The 20579-nt window shown below is 38.7% G+C and overlaps 1 protein-coding gene across 1 annotated transcript; it reads left to right on the plus strand.

Annotated features, from left to right (window-relative positions):
- The first annotated feature begins 5758 nt into the window (after positions 1-5758).
- Positions 5759-20299, plus strand: p2rx3b (purinergic receptor P2X, ligand-gated ion channel, 3b). Its single transcript, XM_052127329.1, has 12 exons — positions 5759-6100; positions 6588-6723; positions 7378-7449; positions 7587-7656; positions 8627-8720; positions 8825-8902; positions 9123-9264; positions 10118-10254; positions 10605-10698; positions 11719-11784; positions 19612-19689; positions 19779-20299. The coding sequence occupies exons 1-12, from the start codon at positions 5979-5981 to the stop codon at positions 19905-19907; spliced, it is 1218 nt and encodes a 405-aa protein (XP_051983289.1). The 5' UTR covers positions 5759-5978; the 3' UTR covers positions 19908-20299.
- The last annotated feature ends 280 nt before the right edge of the window (positions 20300-20579 follow it).

Consider the following 20579-nt stretch of genomic DNA (forward strand, 5'->3'; position numbering starts at 1 on the left):
TATGAAGATGACAAGAGATGAAGATACAGTATGAAGATGGAGGATGCTTGGAAATCTAAATCAGAAACTTGCATTCTCACACAACTGTGTTCCTATTATCCCTCATTCCTTCATTTCCATTTGCTTCACTATGACAACAGCCTAATGGAATGAGCAGTAACATATTTAAGACACTCAGCAAGCATTAATTATACAAGTAGACAATTATTTATTATGTATCACAGTCATTTATAGTTGCAGACAAATTAAAGCGATGGTTCACCCAAAAATGGAAATTCTCTCATTTTCTCACCCTCATACCATCCCAGATGTTTATGACATTCTTTTTTCTGTTGATTTTTAGAACAATATTTCAGCTCTGTAGATCCATACAATGCAAGTGAATGGTGGCCAGAACTATGAAGCACATAAAGGCAGCATAAAAGTTATCCATACAACTCCAGTGGTTTAATCCATGTCTTCAGAATTGATATGATAGGAGTGGGTGAGAAACAGTTTCATATTTAAGTCCTTTTTTACTATAAATCTCTTTTTTTTTTTTTTTTTGCCAATTTGGACAGAGAGGAGAATTTATACACTGGCTGGTGTTGCATACTCTAATATTTAGTTGAACCGCCACTCGCCATGTCATTGTGTCGACAGCCTTATGCAACGTCACACCATTTATTTCCATCCAGAGTTGCATTCATTTTTGGACTAGATCTTGTATTGATGACGGGCGTGTCGAACCACTTCATAAAGTCTTCTCTAGCACATCCCAAAGACTTTCAATGGGGTTAAGGTCAGGACTCTACAGTGGTCAATTCATATGTGAAAATGATTCCTCTGCTCCCTGAACCACTCTTTCACAATTTGAGCCTGGTGAATCTTGGCATTGTCGTCCTGGAATATGCCCGAGCAATTAGGAAAGAAAAATTCCATTGATGGGATTACGTGGTCATTCAGTACATTCAGGTAGTCAGCTAACTTCATTTTACTGCCACAGAATGTTACTGAGCCTAGACCTGACCAATTGAAACAACCCCAGATCATAACACTGCCTCCAGAGTCTTATAGAGTGGGCACAATGCATGATGGGTGCATCGCTTCATGCGGTTCCCTTCTTACCCTTATGCACCCATCGCTTTGAAATAGCATAAATCTGGACTTATCAGATAACATGACCTTTTTCCATTGCTCCACAGTCCAATCTTTATGCTCCCTAGCAAATTGTAACTATTTTTTCCAATTAGCTTCACCAACAAGTGGCTTTCTTGTGGCCACACAGCTGTTTAGTTCCAATCCTGTAAGTTCTCACAGTAAATTTAGCACAAAATATATATTTTTTTTTTAACAGAACAGAAAATGTAGATTATATACACTCACCTAAAGGATTATTAGGAACACCATACTAATACTGTGTTTGACCCCCTTTCGCTTCAGAACTGCCTTAATTCTACGTGGCATTGATTCAACAAGGTGCTGAAAGCATTCTTTAGAAATGTTGGCCCATATTGATAGGATAGCATCTTGCAGTTGATGGAGATTTGTGGGATGCACATCCAGGGCACGAAGCTCCCGTTCTACCACATCCCAAGATGCTCTATTGGGTTGAGATCTGGTGACTGTGGGGGCCATTTTAGTACAGTGAACTCATTGTCATGTTCAAGAAACCAATTTGAAATGATTCGAGCTTTGTGACATGGTGCATTATCCTGTTGGAAGTAGCCATCAGAGGATGGGTACATGGTGGCCATAAAGGGATGGACATGGTCAGAAACAATGCTCAGGTAGGCCGTGGCATTTAAACGATGCTCAATTGGCACTAAGGGGCCTAAAGTGTGCCAAGAAAACATCCCCCACACCATTACACCACCACCACCAGCCTGCACAGTGGTAACAAGGCATGATGGATCCATGTTCTCATTCTGTTTACGCCAAATTCTGACTCTACCATCTGAATGTCTCAACAGAAATCGAGACTCATCAGACCAGGCAACATTTTTCCAGTCTTCAACTGTCCAATTTTGGTGAGTTCTTGCAAATTGTAGCCTCTTTTTCCTATTTGTAGTGGAGATGAGTGGTACCCGGTGGGGTCTTCTGCTGTTGTAGCCCATCCGCCTCAAGGTTGTGCATGTTGTGGCTTCACAAATGCTTTGCTGCATACCTCGGTTGTAACGAGTGGTTATTTCAGGCAAAGTTGCTCTTCTATCAGCTTGAATCAGTCGGCCCATTCTCCTCTGACCTCTAGCATCAACAAGGCATTTTCAGCCCACAGGACTGCCGCATACTGGATGTTTTTCCCTTTTCACACCATTCTTTGTAAACCCTAGAAATGGTTGTGCGTGAAAATCCCAGTAACTGAGCAGATTGTGAAATACTCAGACCAGCCCGTCTGGCACCAACAACCATGCCACGCTCAAAATTGCTTAAATCACCTTTCTTTCCCATTCTGACATTCAGTTTGGAGTTCAGGAGATTGTCTTGACCAGGACCACACCCCTAAATGCATTGAAGCAACTGCCATGTGATTGGTTGATTAGATAATTGCATTAATGAGAAATTGAACAGGTGTTCCTAATAATCCTTTAGGTGAGTGTAGATACAGATACTGTAACTATAGATTTTTTTTTTCTGAAGAAAAATAGTAGTGCTTGCCCATCCAAAATTCGCCGCCACAATTCTAAGTTGTTGCGGGTGGTTTCTAGGGCTTGCTATTCAGTATTTTATTTTTTAGCAGCTCAGTATTTTTATTGGTTTGTAATATATATATATATATATATATATATATATATATATAGAATAGAATAGAATAGAATCCTTTATTTTGGTCACACATTATACACACAGTTTTTTTTTGCATATATACAGTGAAATTTATTAGTTTTCACATATCCCAGCTAAGCTGGGGTCAGAGTGCAGGGTCAGCCATGATACGGCACCCCTGGAGCAGATAGGGTTAAGGGCCTTGCTCAAGGGCCCAACAGTGGCATCTTGGTGGTGCTGGGGCTTGAACCCCCAACCTTCTGGTCAGTAACCCTGAGCCTCAACCACTGAGCCACCACTGCCCCCAATATGCTACTATGCTATTCAGAGTATTTTATCACGTTGTTATGCACTTGCTATGGTGTTTTGTGTGGTTGCTAGGTGGTTACGCACTGGCCCATGTCAAAAGAGCTTACCTCAAAGTCTGTCATAGTCTGGTCTCTAGATATTGCTCTTTTTTGCCTGTTTTATCGTCCACCCTGAAAAATCATTGGGAACAATGGACCCTTTTAACAATGTGATGACACGTTTCTGCCTTATTTAGGAGTGTAAATCTAGCAAATTTTTTATATATGCAAATATTAAAATTATGAAAATGTTATAACATTATACTTTGTAGTATATTGAATAAACAAGTTTCCATAGCTGCGATGAGGTTTCTAAGCAGGTTTCAACTGTTGCTGAGGCAGAGACAGTAAATTAATACTTTTTTTTTGGGGGGGGGGGTTTATAAAACAAATATTAGGAGTATTTTTATACAAAATTTTGCCCAACATAAAAAAACAAACAAACATTAAGTGTATAAACATGCCAATATGGTGGGGTTAAAAGTAAGAAAAAATATTGCCATTATTATTGTTGTTTCTGTTGTTTTGGTTATCATATTCCTCATCCAAAGACAACCTTTATGTTTTAGAATTATTTTACAAAACATCTCCTTAGTTTCTATTTATTTATCTTGCGTTAAAACCTCTAAAGAATTTTGTCGCCTCTGGTACATGTGTAAAAGAGTACCTTAATTCCTTCATCTCTCCCCTCATCTTCCCCTCTCCTTCTATTTCACATTAGTTACATTTTATTTTTTTGCCTCACTCCCACTAGTATCCGTTACGTTTCTCTATATTTTTTCTCTCTCTCAATCATGGGTCTCAAACCACTTTGCTGATTATTGCATTTGGTGTATTGATGATTTTGTTCACCAATTTGTATTGAGTCACATCCATTTCCTCACCCTCTCTCTCCTCCTTTTTCATTCTGTACCCTCTCTTCATCTCCAGCTCCTGTTTCAAGACAATCGAATCAGTTTGAGACATCTAACACTAGCATTATCTTTGACTTCCAGACATCTTCAAATACTCCAGCATGCAGTGCTTGAGTGTAGCACCACTCCTCTGTCATGCATTACTCTTGCATTGTGTGTGTTTTGTGGGGAAGTGAGTCCCAGCTGTATTGAAGTTATAGAGGGAGATAACCACAAGCTAAATGGTTCCACTCTTGGCCATGGTTCGAAATATTACCCCTCAATTGTGGCTGGAATTGTGGTTTGTCTTAGTGCTTGCTGGTTGTGATCAAAGGGGCAGTTTCCTGAATTGCCTTACTGTTTTCCATTTTGATAATTGGCTTGTAGTTAATGATGGTATGATACCGTACTCTCATTCAGCTCTTTATAAATTATCCGCTTGTTTTTTCTGTGTTAGAAGGTCGTCCTTCCTTCGATGTTCATGTTATTAAGCTAACAAGCCGATGGAGTTGGAAATGACTATACATTGCATCAGCTCATTGGTACAGATCACATACATACAAATGTCCACTTTTGAAAATATTAAAAAAATATTCCATTACAAAATACATAATCAGCATAACTAAAAATAAGTACAAATTATCTCTGAAGAATTGTGTCATTATATACATTTCGTTCTGATAGCATGAACTTAAACTGGCATTAACTCCACATTAACTGATGATCCATGTTATCACAGCATGATATATTACAAAGAGCATCTTGCATGATTTAATGGAAGCAAGGAAATTTGACCTTTCGTACGAAGGAGTCAACATGGTCAATGTACTTATTTATTTGGAGATAATTTTTTTTAATATTTTTGGAGATAATATTTATTTGGAGAAATTATTTTTTTGGTGACACTTTACATGTATGTTCCCTTTTTAATGGTTTATAAAGGGCTTTATTAATGACTAATAAATCATTTAAAATACATTATAAAGCATTGATCTGTGGTTTAAAAACATGAATAAAAAGGTCAACTTTCAAGCAAAACTTGCCAAATAGTGAGCATTTCAACTCACCTGTTATAAATGCTCAATAACAATTATTCAATATTTATAACCTATGAAACTGTACCATGATGTAAAGTGGACACATATGAAGAATTTATTAAAGAGTTGGCATGTTATAAAAGATTAATAAGTACATTTATGTACTTATAATGTTGATGTTAAAAGAATGGTGCTAAAAATACAAAATTGCTTTAAATCCCTGTTTACAATGTGGACTCAGACTTGTAAACACCACTGTAATATAGTAATTTACATTCCATCCTAATGGGGCTTCCTGTGTGAAACAGTTTCTTAATAACGTCCCTGCTGTGGTCATGATATAATGTGCGTGTGAGAGTTCAATACTGTATTTGTTTGTGTGGTGGAAACAACTCGTGCTCAAAATAATGCTTCAAGACTCACATCTTTAGGATTCACCTACTAGACCTCACACATACTCTTATACAGTATCTGTTGTTTTTGTTATAAACATGCTTATGTACAGTACAGTAGGAGCTGTTTGGAGCTGCTTCTTTGTGACTAATGCTTAGCTTTGCAACTAATTTGATTTGTGCACTGTATTGTAAGTTGCTAAGAAAGTGTCTGCTAAGAATATAAATGTAAATTATACATCTGAAGACAGGATAGAATAACTGAAGGAGGAAACAAGGAAAGAGGGAGGAGAGAGGGAGGGATTAAGAGAAACAGAGAGAGGGTTTGTATGAAAGGAACTGATCTTACGATGTGGATTTATCCATAAGGCAAACAAATAAGGGAGATTATTGAAAAGATTTTGACAACTTTTTTTGACATATGTGTGTTTTAGATATCTAAAAACCCAGGATAAAGCATTTGGATTGCATTAACGCTATATTCTCCTATACACAATCTTACAAAAATACATTTATACGCTCATAGGGTGTGAGTTTTTGTGAATGTAGAAGTGTGCTGGAAAGATGTGGGGCTGTATAACAGATTTCTTCACCTATGAGACAACCAAGTCCGTGGTGGTTAAGAGCTGGACCATCGGCATCATCAACCGTGTTGTCCAACTCCTCATCATCACATACTTCATTGGGTGAGTGTTAGATGGCATTTTTTACATAGTGATGTTTATAGTTGTATGTACAACAGCAAAAGGGGAACAGATTCTGTGGATTTTAGCTTGTACCTTGAAACAGAGAAAATAATGACATATTTCATTTTAAGAAAATTGTAGGTAATAAATGAATCATGTTCTAATAAACGTGGTTAATTGTAATTGGACAGTTACTGTAAATGTAGTTTTCAATCTATGTGTGATGACATCATTGTTGTGAAGTATTTTAAAAATCTGTTATATGAGAGGAAGAACCGCCGCCATCAAATTTTTGTTCTTAGTGAAAAGAAAGTGCTTGGAAAACGTACACAATTTTTTTTGGCCACATTTGTCAAAATTTATAGTATCTTGTATTATAGAAATTTCAAAAGGAAGTAACCTGTTAATTGCTCTCTCTCTCTCTCTCTCTCTCTCTCTCTCTCTCTCTCTCTCTCTCTCTTTCCACCCAATCCCCCACTCCACTCAGTTGGGTGTTTTTGACCGAGAAAGCATATCAAGTGAGAGACACAGCTATTGAATCATCAGTGATGACTAAAGTCAAAGGTTTTGGAGAGTATAACAACCGGATCATGGATGTAGCCGATTATGTCACACCGACTCAAGTAATTCAAATTTGTAGCTTTACAAATAGCACTTTTTTGTATTATTTCAAGGTTCAAGGTTTGCCTACATCATGGGGACCACTCAATAAACATACTAAATTATGTCTTTATGAGCAAGTGTAAAAGAACAATAAGGATTGTTTGAGGGTTAGGTTTAGGTATAAGGGATAAAAGTCATTAATTCAGTATAAAAACAAAGGAAGTCAGTGAAAGCCCACACCATGTGAGAAAAACAAACGGTGTGTGTGTGTGTGTGTGTGTGTGTGTGTGTGTGTGGGTAGGTAGGTTTAAGTGGTTTACGAGGAATTTTTTTAGGTTACAAACTGGTAATTACAAGGGTATTATGCTATATATGTGGTTTATGAGGACATTTCTAGTGTCCCCATAATACAAATCTCTTAAAAAACACACTTGTCTATATATTTTTGTTTTTTGAAAATGTAAAAATGCAGAGTTAGGTTTAGGGGTAGGGTTAGGTGATAGAATCTATAGTTTGTACAGTATAAAAATCATTATGTCTATGGAGAGTCCTCATAAGGATAGTCACACCAACATGTGCGTGTGCGTGTGTGCATGTGTGTGTGTGTGTGTGTGTGTGTGTGTGTGTGTGTGTGTGTGTGTGTGTGTGTGTGTGTGTGTGTGTGTGTCCACTAGGGGGCGTCAGTGTTCTGCATCATCACTAAGCTCATCACAACAGAGAACCAAGTACAGGGAAACTGTCCCGAGGTGAGACAAGACAACCTATTCTGAATATGTGTGTTCTGTAATGAACTGAAATCTTTCTAGATTACTGTACATCAATTTTACATTTTCATAGATGGCTGTATGTGTATGTTCATGTGTTTGTCTATGTATCTGTTCAGAGTGAGATGAAATTCAAATGTGATGATGACAATGCATGTAAGAAGCATTTGTCAAAACCTTCTAGCAATGGTAAGATTTTACATATTATCTTATCTTATTTGTTTAAGTCAAGCTCTAATATTCTAAACAATAAATTATCTAAACTCATTCAGCAGTTAGTTTTCGGTCCTTGAATCTGATTGGCCAAGAGTGCTGTTATTTAGTATACCAGCACAGGGAGCTTCATGATTTGTATCAGTTTGTCGGGGTTGAAGGATTTTCAAATAGTGGTGGGGATTTTGATTCATCGTTTATTTTGATTTCTTTCACTAATTCATTCTGTGGCCATTTCTGCATGTTATGCCAGTAGGTGGCTATCTGTCTCTCTGTCTGTCTGTCTGTCTGCCTGTCTGTCTGTCTGACTAGGTAAAGTCAAGACAAACTTTGGTGTTGGATTGACAAAACCTTGAATGAAATTAAATGTAAAAGTTTGAAGTTTGATGGTTATACAGGTATTACAGTAAGACCAGCAGATAGCTCTATCTAACAGTAGATGGATGGATGGATGGATGGATGGATGGATAGATAAATAAAAAAGAAAGAAAAGCAAGAGAGAGAGAAAGAGTTAACATTTGAATTTTTTGAATAGTCTTGGTCCGTCTGAACATTCCAACAATGTAAGTTAGTGGGATACTTGATCACCCGCTACGGGAAAACCGTAAGTCGGATAATTTAGAGAAGACATTGCACACTAAGTCAGAAGAGTCAGTAGGTCTGTACCAAGTTTGGTGGATGTAGCTTGAAAGCTGTAGGAGGAGTAACACTTGATAATTTTGATATTGGTTTAGGGATTTTGGAAAACCCCAAACCATGTCTGTAGATTAACAAACAGTATACTGATATGGCTTCTTTTGGAATGATGTACTTGTTGGTTGAACTGTTGTATAAAAGTGATATTGCTTATTTATTGATGGATCTGTATCAGTCAGTTTGGCCACAGCTCAAAATCGTCAAAGTAAGATCTAAATGTTTTGTTCAATTCCACTGATTGTGTTTCAAGGGTTGCCGACAGGCCGATGTGTGAACTTCAATATGACACACAAAACCTGTGAGATCAGAGGGTGGTGTCCAGCAGAGATTGATGACGTTCAACCGTAAGTCCAACTCTAAATGAACATATGAAATGAATGACAGCATGGATGAATGGATTGTTGAATAAAGAGAAGAGATAATAGAAATGTCTTCCTTTCTTATTTAGAAACCCCATGATGGAGGTGGAGAACTTCACCATCTTCATTAAGAACAGCATTCGCTTTCCCCGTTTTAACTTCACAAAGTAATGGCAAACAAACACTGACAAACACATCAATAATATGTACTTGAGTTTATCAGAAAATATATTTAAGAGGACCAAAATCAGTTAATGAAAATTATATTTTGTCTTTTCTATAAGCATTTGCGTTGTAACAACATCTCTTGTTGGTATTCATGAATATAAGAGCCCTCAATGTTTCAGAAATCCCAAGTGTCATCAAATCTGTCTCTTTTCCTTACAGAGGAAACTTCTTGCCCAACATCAACAGTAGTTATATAAAGAAATGTAACTTTGACTTTGAGAATAACATGTATTGTCCCATATTCAAAGTGGGGGAAGTGATCCGGTTTGCACAGCAAGACTTCACCACTCTTGCTAAAAAAGTGAGACCTCTTTCTTTCTCATTCTGTCTTTCCATTCAATTCCCTTCAATTATTTTACACTTGCCTTTACTGTATATTTTTCCCCTTGCATTCTTCCTTTTGTCATCTAGCTTCATAGTTAAGACAATAGATAAAACTCTCAAATTGCATCACCCTTTTCTCTATAGAGGAAAAAGTCACCCAAAATTAAAAATAGCATTATTAATTACCTTCCAAACCTGTTTTTTTGTGGAACGCAACATGATCAATTTTGAAGAATCTTTATTATGCTCTTTTCCATAAAATTACAGTTCATAGTGACCATGTTTGTCAAGCTCTAAAATGAAAATAAAACTAATGCACAACTAATGCACTACATTAGTTTACAATTACAAGTCTTCTGAATACATAACAAAGCTCTGTGTGAGGAACAGACCAAAATTAAGGTTCGGTTTGAGGTTCAGTTCCAATTTCGTTTCAGACACACACAAAAAGCAAAGGAATTTTCTGTCAATAACATCAAACTTGGTGTAATGCATCTTACTGAACTTATTGAATCTGGATGTGAATGCAAATGAGATTTCAGAGCTTTGATGGAAATTATCAGTGAATAACAACATACATTTCCACTTGATCCATGCTTAAAGCTACTGTATCTTTCATATGGACCTTTTGGGCCTTTTTGGAGCTTGACATACATGGTCACAATGAACTGTATGGAAACAAATCTATGTAAAGATTTGCGTTCCACAGAAACAATAACAGCAAATGAGTTTGGAATGACATGAGGGTAAGTAAATAATGACAGAATTTAAATTTGGTGTGAAATTGTGGAAGTAATTTCTTTCTCTCTCTTTCTCTCTCTTTCTCTCAGGGGGGAGTGATAGGGATAAAAATAGCATGGGTATGTGATTTAGATAAAGCAGACGATGAGTGTAAGCCCGCCTACTCCTTCACTCGTCTGGACGCCATGTCAGAGAAAACCTCTGTGTCTCCAGGATACAACTTCAGGTTCTGGACCTTTTTTAACACCGTTCACAGTTTTCCCCCCAAATTTTAATTATCTTATCATTTTCTCACCCTAATGTTTGCTCCAATCCTTTGTGGCTTTCTTTTTTTCCAGTCGAACACAAAAGGAGATATTGACAGAGGCAGAATGACAGCCTCAGTCACCATTTACTTTGATTGTATGGAAAAAAGATGCAATGAAAGTGAATGGTGATTCAGAATAACGAATTGTCTAACATTTTAGGAACATACTGCATACTGAACATTTATTGTATGAAAGAATGACAAATCATGCACAGTTGGAAATAAAATCTTTAAACAAAATCTGCTAACATGTCTTAATCTGTCATTAGGTATGCAAAATATTTTAAAATGGAGAACGGAACTGAGTATCGCACTCTGCTGAAAGCCTATGCCATCAGATTTGATGTGCTGGTTAATGGAGACGTAAGTTATGCTAATGTATTTGTGTGAGTTTCTGACTTCTATGAGATGGAAAGATTTATTTTAATTGGTTAGTTTGAATATTAAATGTATAATTCACCCAAAAATAAAAATTCTGTCATAACGTCACCTTCCTAAAATAATTGCCTAAGTCATTTTTTGACAAAAATGATTTTTTTGCATAAGTCATCTCCTTATGATGCTGGCCACCTTTGGTAAAATCGCCCACATCCTCAGTTGAACAGATCATGCAATTCTACCCCTATAGTATAATGGCCTATGTCAAGTGTGTGACTTAGGCCGTTTTATTTTGCCTAAGTCAAAAGGCAATGAGACAATTTTACAAGTTTTTTAAGATGGCAGGTGCATCAAGAAGATGGAAAAGCTACTCATGCCTCCTCAGAATGATGTTTAGTTTGTTTGTTAGTGTTTTATTGTTGACAGAGTTGTCAATTTAAAATTGCCTAAGTAACAAAGGCATGTTCAAAAATCTGCCTAAGTCATTTATTCCCGTTACGTTACATAATTGACATGCATTGTTATTAGTATGTCAGTAGTCATCTTATGCCATAACCTTTTTGAGTGACATTATCAATAAATATCATATATTCAATTATTGGTTCAGTGTTTTGTGTTTTCTGAGAAAAGTGAAAAAATGACTTAGGCAATTATTTTAGGAAGGTGACGATAATTTACTCACTCTCATGTTTTTCCAAATTTGTAAGACCTTCTCTCTTCCATGGAACACAAAGGTAGAAAAGAAGGCAGAATGATAGTCTTAGTCACATTCAATATAAGTAAATGGTGGCTGTGGCTAACATTCTACCTAAAATTTCCTTTTGTGTTCCACATAAGAGGAAAAAAGTAATATGGGTTTGGAATAACATAAGAGTGAGTAAATGATGACAAAATATACATTTTTGAGTGAACCATCCCATATTTAAATATACATTTTTACAAATGTTTTTAAATGGAACTTTTTTGTAAATCTTTGTATGTGTGCTTATTTGCTCAAATTTACAGGCCGGAAAATTTGATATGATCCCAACTCTAATCAACATGGTTGCTGCCTTCACCTCTGTGGGTGTGGTAGGTGTATCTAATATACAATATTCTGTTTTGATACATTTTAAACATTATAGTCACAGTGAATTGCCATTCGTAACTCATTGTACGTCTGTTATGTGACAATGCTGAGTGAAAGTAGATATTCAACAATAAAAAAAATGTAAGGCAGGACTAAAGCTAATGTGTGTAATTTCTTCCATGCCACCGAATGGAATTGTAAAAATAAGCATTGTTTACAAACAAACAAATAGATAGTCTCACTCCCAGCTCACACCACTTGTTTAGTCAAGGTTACTGTGTTGGTATGGACGAGTCACTCAAAACAAACAGAGGCATTTTTATTGCCCCTACAAATGGCTTGCTTACAGTTGTCTCTGCATATTAAGTTGGGATAAATAAAAGTATTTGAAAAGGTGCACTCAGTCATTTTTTTATATATATGTCGAAGTAGCTTACTTTGGCTTACACTGACACCTAGTAGCCTGGATGCCTGGATTGTAGAAATTCACTACGCAAAAGTGTCCAATAACTGGGCAGTTACTGAGATTAAGCGAGTAGTGTTCAGCTGGTCATGTGATGCTAACATGGCTGCCCCCATGAGGCGCCCCTGCAACATGTAGAATAAAAGAGCTTTTATAAGGTTACTGATATGAATGAGATCTTCATCTTACACAAGTGGTTATTATTTTATACATATGTTTCAAAATGACTTTTAATTTCTTTAGAATTAAATGTTTTTTAAGTGAGGAAAATAAATTACTGACTGCATTTAGAAATATAATTTTGCGCCCTGTCTCTGGCCCTCTGTTTGAAACACTCGGTTTTGGCATAAGGGCCTCCTTAAAACTTCAACGTAAATGTTGTGCCAAATGTTATGATTGGCTAACATCGTGTAGCCCCTCGAGCAGAGCCATTTTTGAAACTCAATCAGAAGAAAATTAATAAGAACCAAAACTTTCTTTAACTAAATGTCAGCGTTTACACATAACACACATCCAACACATTGCATCCAAATATATTAAAGGGGTAATGAAATGGAGAATAACATTTTCCTTGATATTTAAATATTAATAGAAAGTTCATATCAACATGCCCGGTGTGGACAGCCTCAAGCCATTGCATCGTGTCGTGTCAACGGACACACCCCGTGTAAACAGAGTGTCAGCACCATAAACTATCACACGGTCATGACATGTGAAATATGAAATGTCTTACTCATGTTTTTTTACGATCACGTCCAAGTGTTTTTAACTGGCCCGTCCTTAGATAACAGTTCCCTTGCAAAGCTTGAATTGTATTATTGTCAGGGTAGAGACCAGGAGATCGGAGGTAAGTGATTCAAATATAGTTTTATTCAAGTATAGAAGGTGAAAGGTAAGTATCAGGTGACTTTTCAGGTGCTGGTTTAGTGAAGATAGTTCGTTGCACGGAGAACAACTGGAAATCCAAATGACTTGGATCGTAGAACATTCACTCTGTATCAGTTTGTTAACTCCTTCTCTTTTCTAGGAGCAATCGGGCCGGTTTGATCAGATCTCAGACAAGGGTTCAGGAATCGGATAAGTGATCTGGAGATGGCAGAACAACAGTGCATAGGGTTAGTATGAATCAGGTAAGAAAACGGAATACTCAGGTTTTCAGGATCGACGGAGATATCAGGACTCAGGGAGAAATGGTCTGTTCCTGTTGGAGGCTTGACAAAGACTGGATACAAGGTGAGTGTTTTTATGAGTTGGCTGATGAGGTGATAAGTGATGACCAGGTGTTTGTGATTTAGAATTCTGGGGAGAGTGATCTTTGAGTGGTGGACTGCAATGAACTTGACTGATCTCTGACATTACCCCCCTCCAGAGTCACGCCAGCTGACCTAGTACCTTGACGTCGTGGGGGTCTACCTCGGGTCGCGGAGCAGGCCTTTCAGGATGAAGTTCGTGGAATTCTGTGAGTAACATGGGGTCGAGGATGTCCCTTCGAGGTACCCAACACCTCTCTTCTGGGCCATAGTCTTCCCAGTCTACCAGATATTCGAGTAGACCCCTACGACGTCGGAAGTCCAGGATTTCTCTAACAGTATAGATGGGGTCGGCTTCAATGGGAGGTACTGGGGGGTTGTCATCGTGCACTAGGTCTGTGGAGGGAACAGGAACAAGTGGATGATGGGGTTTCAAGAGTGAGACATGGAATGAGGGGTGGATGCGATATTGGGCTGGTAAACGGAGCTGGTAGGTGACTGGGTTAAGTTGTCTTACAACGGGAATGGACCAATGTATCTCGGACTTAGTTTACGACAAGGGAGTCTTAGACGGATGTCTCTGGTCGAAAGCCAGACCAGTTGCCCAGGCTGATATTCGGGAGTGTTACTGCGGTGAATGTCTGCGAAGTGTTGTTGACGGTTCAAGGCTTGTTGGAGATGATGATGAGTTTGGTTCCATACCCTCTCACTGTTTTGGAACCAAGTGTTAACTGCGGGGACTTCAGATGACTCACCGGACCATGGAAACAATGGTGGTTGATAACCCAGTACACATTGAAATGGTGTTAGATTCGTGGAGGTTTGTCGAAGGGAGTTTTGAGCATACTCTGCCCATACGAGATATCGGCTCCAGAGATGTTGATTCGAATGGCAGAAAGTACGAAGGAAACGACTGACATCTTGTATTTTTCGCCCGCTTGACCATTTGCTTGTGGGTGGTACCCTGATGTTAAACTCACTGTAACATTCATTAGTGCAAAGAAGGCTCGCCACACCTTGGAGATAAATTGTGGCCCTCTGTCTGACACAATATCCTCCGGGATGCCAAAATTCGGAAGACGTGTTCCATCAATAGCTCTGCAGTCCTGAAGGCTGTGGGTAAGTTCTTGAGGGGAATTAATTTGCAGGCTTTGGAAAAACGATCAATAGTTACCAGGATACATGTATTCTCGTCTGAGGGAGGAAGGTCAGTGACGAAGTCGACTCCAATGTGCGACCAAGGTCGTTATGGGACTGGCAGAGGCATGAGTTTTCCAGTGGGTAAGTGACGAGGGTTCTTGTTCATGGCACAGAGAATGCATCCTTGGATGAAAGTCTTGATATCCTGTAACATGTTGGACCACCAGTATCGAGTTTGAAGAGTGGAATAGGTCTTATTAACTCCAGGATGACCTGTGCCGACAGACGAGTGTGCTGGAGGAGATTAGAGAGGTACGAAATTCTTCGGGTACGTATATCTTTCCGATAGGACATTCTGGAGGACTGGGTTGGTGTTGAGACATTTCAAGCAGTTGTTCATTTAGGTCCCACTGAATGGGATTGACAAACATTTTTTCGGGGAGTATACTCTCAGGTTCTTCGTGGGAAATTTCGGGGGCATGGAGACGGGACAAGGCGTCTGCTCGGACGTTCTTCAAACCCGGACAATAGGAGATCTGGAAATGGAAGCGAGTAAAGAAGAGTGCCCATCTGGCCTGGCGTGGGTTAAGTCTCCTTGCCTCTTTCAAGTACTGCAGATTCTTGTGGTCTGTGAGAACTAGGAATGGATGTTTGGCTCCTTCTAGCCAGTGTCTCCACTCTTCTAGCGCAAGTTTAACGGCCAGGAGTTCTCGATTACCAATATCATAGTTCACTTCTGCAGGAGATAGCTTGTGGGAGAAGAATGCACAGGGCATGGGTTTAGGTGAGGAAGCAGAGTCTTGTGACAACACCGCTCCTACTCCTGTTGTAGAAGCATCTACTTCCACAATGAACATCTTTTCAGGGTTCGGGTGTTGGAGTAAGGGGCTGTGGTGAATGCGGTTTTGAGAGATTGAAAGGCATGTTCAGCCTCAGTGGTCCAGAGCAGTGTTTTCGGTTTTCCTTTGAGTAGAGAGGTCAGAGGAGCTGTAAGCAGGCTGTATTGATAAATAAATCTTCGATAGAAATTCGCAAATCCAAGAAATCGTTGTAACTCTTTGACAGACTGTGGAGTGGTCCAGGAAGTAATGGCTTTGGTTTTACGATCATCCATCTCTACTCTTTCACTGAGGTGGTAACCGAGAAATTCGACTGAGGTTTGATGGAAGGAGCACTTCTCTGCTTTCAGGAACAGGGAGAATTCACGTAGCCGTTGGAGTACCTGAGAGACATGTTGCTGATGCTCCACCAAGTTTCTGGAGTAGATTAGGATATCGTCTATGTAGATAATGACAAATTGATTCAGGTAGTCTCGGAAAACTTCATCCATGAAACTTTGGAAAACTGAAGGGCGTTGACCAGACCATACGGCATGACGAGATATTCAGTAGTGTCCTGCTGGAGTGATGAATGCAGTCTTCCACTCGTCAGCCCTTTCGGATTCGAATGAGATTGTATGCACTTCTCAAATCCAGCTTGGTGAATATCTTGGCTTCTCGAAGTTGTTCAAGTGAAGAGGGAACCAATGGGAGTGGGTAACTGAACTTGACGGTTATCTTGTTTAAAGCTCTATAATCTATACACGGACGTAAACCTCCATCTTTCTTAGGGACAAAGAAGAAACTGGCGGCAGCAGGTGAAGTAGAGGCCCGAATATAGCCTTGTTTTAATGCTTCTTCAATATACTGTTTCATGGCTTCTTGCTCAGGAATAGCCAGAGAGTAGATTCGCCCCTTGGGGATGGATTCTCCGGAATCAGATCGATGGCACAATCCCATGCTCGATGGGGTGGTAACTTGGCAGCCTTGACGGGGTTGAATACATCTGAATATTGAGAGTAGCATGAAGGAATGGATACCGACAAGTTGTCTATGGGGCTTTCAATGGAGGTTGAATTCATCGGGATGGTGTCGGGCAAGTTGGCGATGGGCGTATACGGGTGTTCAAAACTCATGGATCGAGCACAGGCAACCCCATTTCAAAATCTTACCCGATTTCGAGTCAATGTTAGGTTGATGTCGTATAAGCCATGGACGGCCAAGGATAATATCAGTCTGGCTATTCTCAAGTACAAAAGGTTCAAACAGTTCATGGTGGGTGTCTTCAATACAGAGTAGAATAGGTTTAATTCGAGACGTGACATACCCCTGATTAATGGTTTCACCCGTCACTGCATGGATGGCGTATGGCTTGGAGGTGGCGGATTGTTGAAGTTGGAGTTTCTGACAGAGCTGCCCGGAGATGAAGTCTCCTGCTGACCCGAATCCACAGTGGCTGTAGCAGAGACATGGAAACGTGTAGATTTCAGAATCACAGATATCGATTAACGGAGCTGATACAGAGGCGGACGGCAGACAGAACTCACAAGCATTCTAGGAGGTCGTGTAGGGCATGAACGAAGAAAATGTCCTCCCATTCCACAATATAGACACAGTTTTAACTCTCGACGGCGAGAACGCTCAGCTTGGGACAGTCGATAGTTATCCACCTGCATCTTCTCGACAGTGACTTCGGAGGGTCATTTATCGGGGTACTGAGGTGGTGAAAAGGTGGGTTGCTGGGCTTCGCGATAGCAGCCTTGAGATCTTTGGTGCACACGGAGAGCTTGCTGTATGAATTTCTCGACCCCCCAGGCTATCATCATAAATCGCAAGTTGAAGGCGGAGTGTAGGATTCAAACCACGTCGGTAGATGGAAATGAGTGCTTTTTCGTTCCACCCACTGGTGGCGGCTAGATTGCGGAATTCCAGTGAATATTCAGCAACTGACTTCTTGCCTTGGTGTAATTGCAATAGCTTGTCACTGATGGATGAATCATCTACTGGACGCCCGAAAACTTCTTTGAAATGGTTTATAAATTCTTGTACAGAGGAAGTAACGGTAGATTCCTGCAGCCACAAAGTTTCAGCCCATCTTAATGCAGCTCCTGATAACTGTTGAATAATAAAAGCAACCCTCGACTTTTCAGTGGGGTATAACTGGATTTGTTGTTCTAGAGCGAGCTAACACTGTAACAGGAAACCGTTGCAATCCTCCGCCCGGCCGGAGAATGGCGCTGGACGGAAGTTGGATTGGAGAAGCAAACCAGAGAAGGAGCGGGTTTACGGAAGTGCTGGAAGCTGGCTGACTGGGATTAACAGCGGCGGCTGTCGGTTGTGCAGGGTTATCAATATTACAAACAGATTCCATCAGCTGTTCTTCTTCCCCTTTTTTCGCCAAGCCTTCTGTCAGGGTAGAGACCAGGAGATCGGAGGTAAGTGATTCAAATATAGTTTTATTCAAGTATAGAAGGTGAAAGGTAAGTATCAGGTGACTTTTCAGGTGCTGGTTTAGTGAAGATAGTTCGCTGCACGGAGAACAACTGGAAATCCAAATGACTTGGATCGTAGAACATTCACTCTGTATCAGTTCGTTAACTCCTTCTCTTTTCTAGGAGCAATCGGGCCGGTTTGATCAGATCTCAGACAAGGGTTCAGGAATCAGATAAGTGATCTGGAGATGGCAGAACAACAGTGCATAGGGTTAGTATGAATCAGGTAAGAAAACGGAATACTCAGGTTTTCAGGCTCGACGGAGATATCAGGACTCAGGGAGAAATGGTCTGTTCCTGTTGGAGGCTTGACAAAGACTGGATACAAGGTGAGTGTTTTTATGAGTTGGCTGATGAGGTGATAAGTGATGACCTGGTGTTTGTGATTTAGAATTCTGGGGAGAGTGATCTTTGAGTGGTGGACTGCAATGAACTTGACTGATCTCTGACAATTATGAGTGGTATGATATGAGCCGAACATACAATCCACTCTAAAATACATTGAAGACACACCCAGTTTCCAGTATCATGAATAGCGCAGATGGGCGAAAGAATGCGAGGCAGCAGCTGAATGACAGAGAGCTTCTCCTCTTCAGAGTTGTAACTTGACAAGTGAAAAGTGGCCCAAGATATGTTTCAAGCTGTTAGAGATGTCTCTCTGTGCATGTTTATGTAGAAAAACATTTAAATCCGGACAGGCACATGAAGGTGTCCTGTGCAGAGGTGGGTAGTAATGTGCTACATTTACTTGAGTAACTGTTTGGAAAATCTTCACTTCTCTGAGGATGTTTAATTGTGGGTAATTTTTACTCAAGTAAATTTCGAATGGAAATTTTGTATTTTTACTTTTTAAAAATTTAGTGTTAATAAATGCGTAATTTATTACTCTTTATACAGTTTTTTAATGGGACATTTACGACAGCGGAATTTTACAGTGGCACATTCTGTCACTCGAGTCGAGCTCATCACTGCAGCTGCATGGCTCAAAACAAACACTTTCTTTTGCCACACAATGCTTCCATTTTACACCAAGACAAGCGGATATGACTTCACAAGTTCCATGAATTCCAAACAAGCCATTTTTGCAGCTTCTGAAACTTACAGTATGTTTTTATAGTAAAATTACCTCTTATGTGGCAAAAGATCAAGGAAAATGTTATTCCTCATGACATGACCTCTTTAACACAGAAACAGTAACAGACTTCAGCATTCATTTTATTAACCGGTAATTGATTGGATTGTGAAAAGTGGGCGTAGCACACCAGAATGGAGGTAGACCTGAATGCAAATTTGACAAAACATTAATTTATCATTAATTTAAATGCAATTAGTGGAAATAAAATGCAAAATATCCTTAATTCCATTGATTAACTTTGTGAAAAATCATGGAATATATTGTATTGTTGATCATGTTATAATCAGTGCCAGTTGGCAACTTACTGCTTGCTACTACATACATTTTCTTAATTTATCATTTATAACAATTAATAAAATATTTCTAACACAAAATGTTAATGGATGGATATATGAATGTATTCCTAAAAAAATTGATTGATTATATAATATAAATATTATAATATTGAAAATGTTTAATAATGGCATTTTCAATGGCTTCAGAACTTAAAGAGGAGCAAAACTCATGCCTTTTTAACATTCCTTATTTTAGGGAACAGTCCTTTGTGATATCATTCTGCTGAACTTCTTGAAAGGAGCTGACCAGTACAAAGCTAAGAAATTTGAAGAGGTTTGTTTTTTAAGACAGTCTCCAACAACATGAAATTATCTATCTTGTTAAAAATCATCATCTCACTCAATCTTTTGCTCTTATTCTAGGTATCGGATTCACATATTCAGAGCAGTAATTCATTATACAGGACCAGAGAACAGAGCCAGGAGTTAGACAAACCAGAAGAGAAGTCCTTGAATGACTCTGGAGCGTTTTCCCTTGGACGATATGAATAATGGCTGATCGCAGCACTTGGGGGAGGATTCCAAAATCATTCTGCTTTACTCATTGCACTTCGTAATCTTTCTCATTATTCACTAAACATAGAAACTACCACCTAGAAGTCTATGCAAACTATTTAGATATTTTTTTACACCTACTTCCATAGGTTACTGCTTACAGCAGCCAAATTTACTATAACTATAAATAATATTTTAATAATAACCATGGTCCAAACATTTTTGTTAGGAATGTTTACTGAAAAACTCTCTCAAACACCCATGTCAGAATCTGTGCAATATATATCATGTATATTACATATATATACTGTATATTACTTATTTTGTAAATAATAGTATTAGGTAAATAATCATTAACACTTTTTTAACTGTCCACAATAATGCAGTAATTAAGGATGAATAAGACATTAATTAATAATTAATAGAATGTAGAGTAAGGCTAACTTAGCCATAATATACAATTTATTGAATGTCTTATATTTGTGTAGAAATTAATGTAATTAATGTAAATACATTTCAAGTTTACTAAACAGTTTTAACTCTGTAAAGCCTGACTTATGAAAGAATGATCAGAAAATTAATTTTGTTTTATATTAATCTATTTTAATTACCATTAGAAAAAGAAATTATAAAAAGCGAAATGTACACGTTTTTATTTATTTTCAAATT

The sequence above is a fragment of the Xyrauchen texanus genome, chromosome 5, assembly GCF_025860055.1.
Source record: "Xyrauchen texanus isolate HMW12.3.18 chromosome 5, RBS_HiC_50CHRs, whole genome shotgun sequence".
NCBI lineage: Eukaryota > Metazoa > Chordata > Actinopteri > Cypriniformes > Catostomidae > Xyrauchen > Xyrauchen texanus.

Coding starts and splice junctions, on each gene's coding strand:
- p2rx3b (XM_052127329.1), top strand. CDS start 5,979: ATGTGGGGCTGTATAACAGATTTCTTCACCTATGAGACAACCAAGTCC. Junction 9,265..10,117: donor TCACCACTCTTGCTAAAAAA/GTGAGACCTCTT, acceptor TCTTTCTCTCAG/GGGGGAGTGATAGGGATAAA. Junction 11,785..19,611: donor CCTTCACCTCTGTGGGTGTG/GTAGGTGTATCT, acceptor TCCTTATTTTAG/GGAACAGTCCTTTGTGATAT.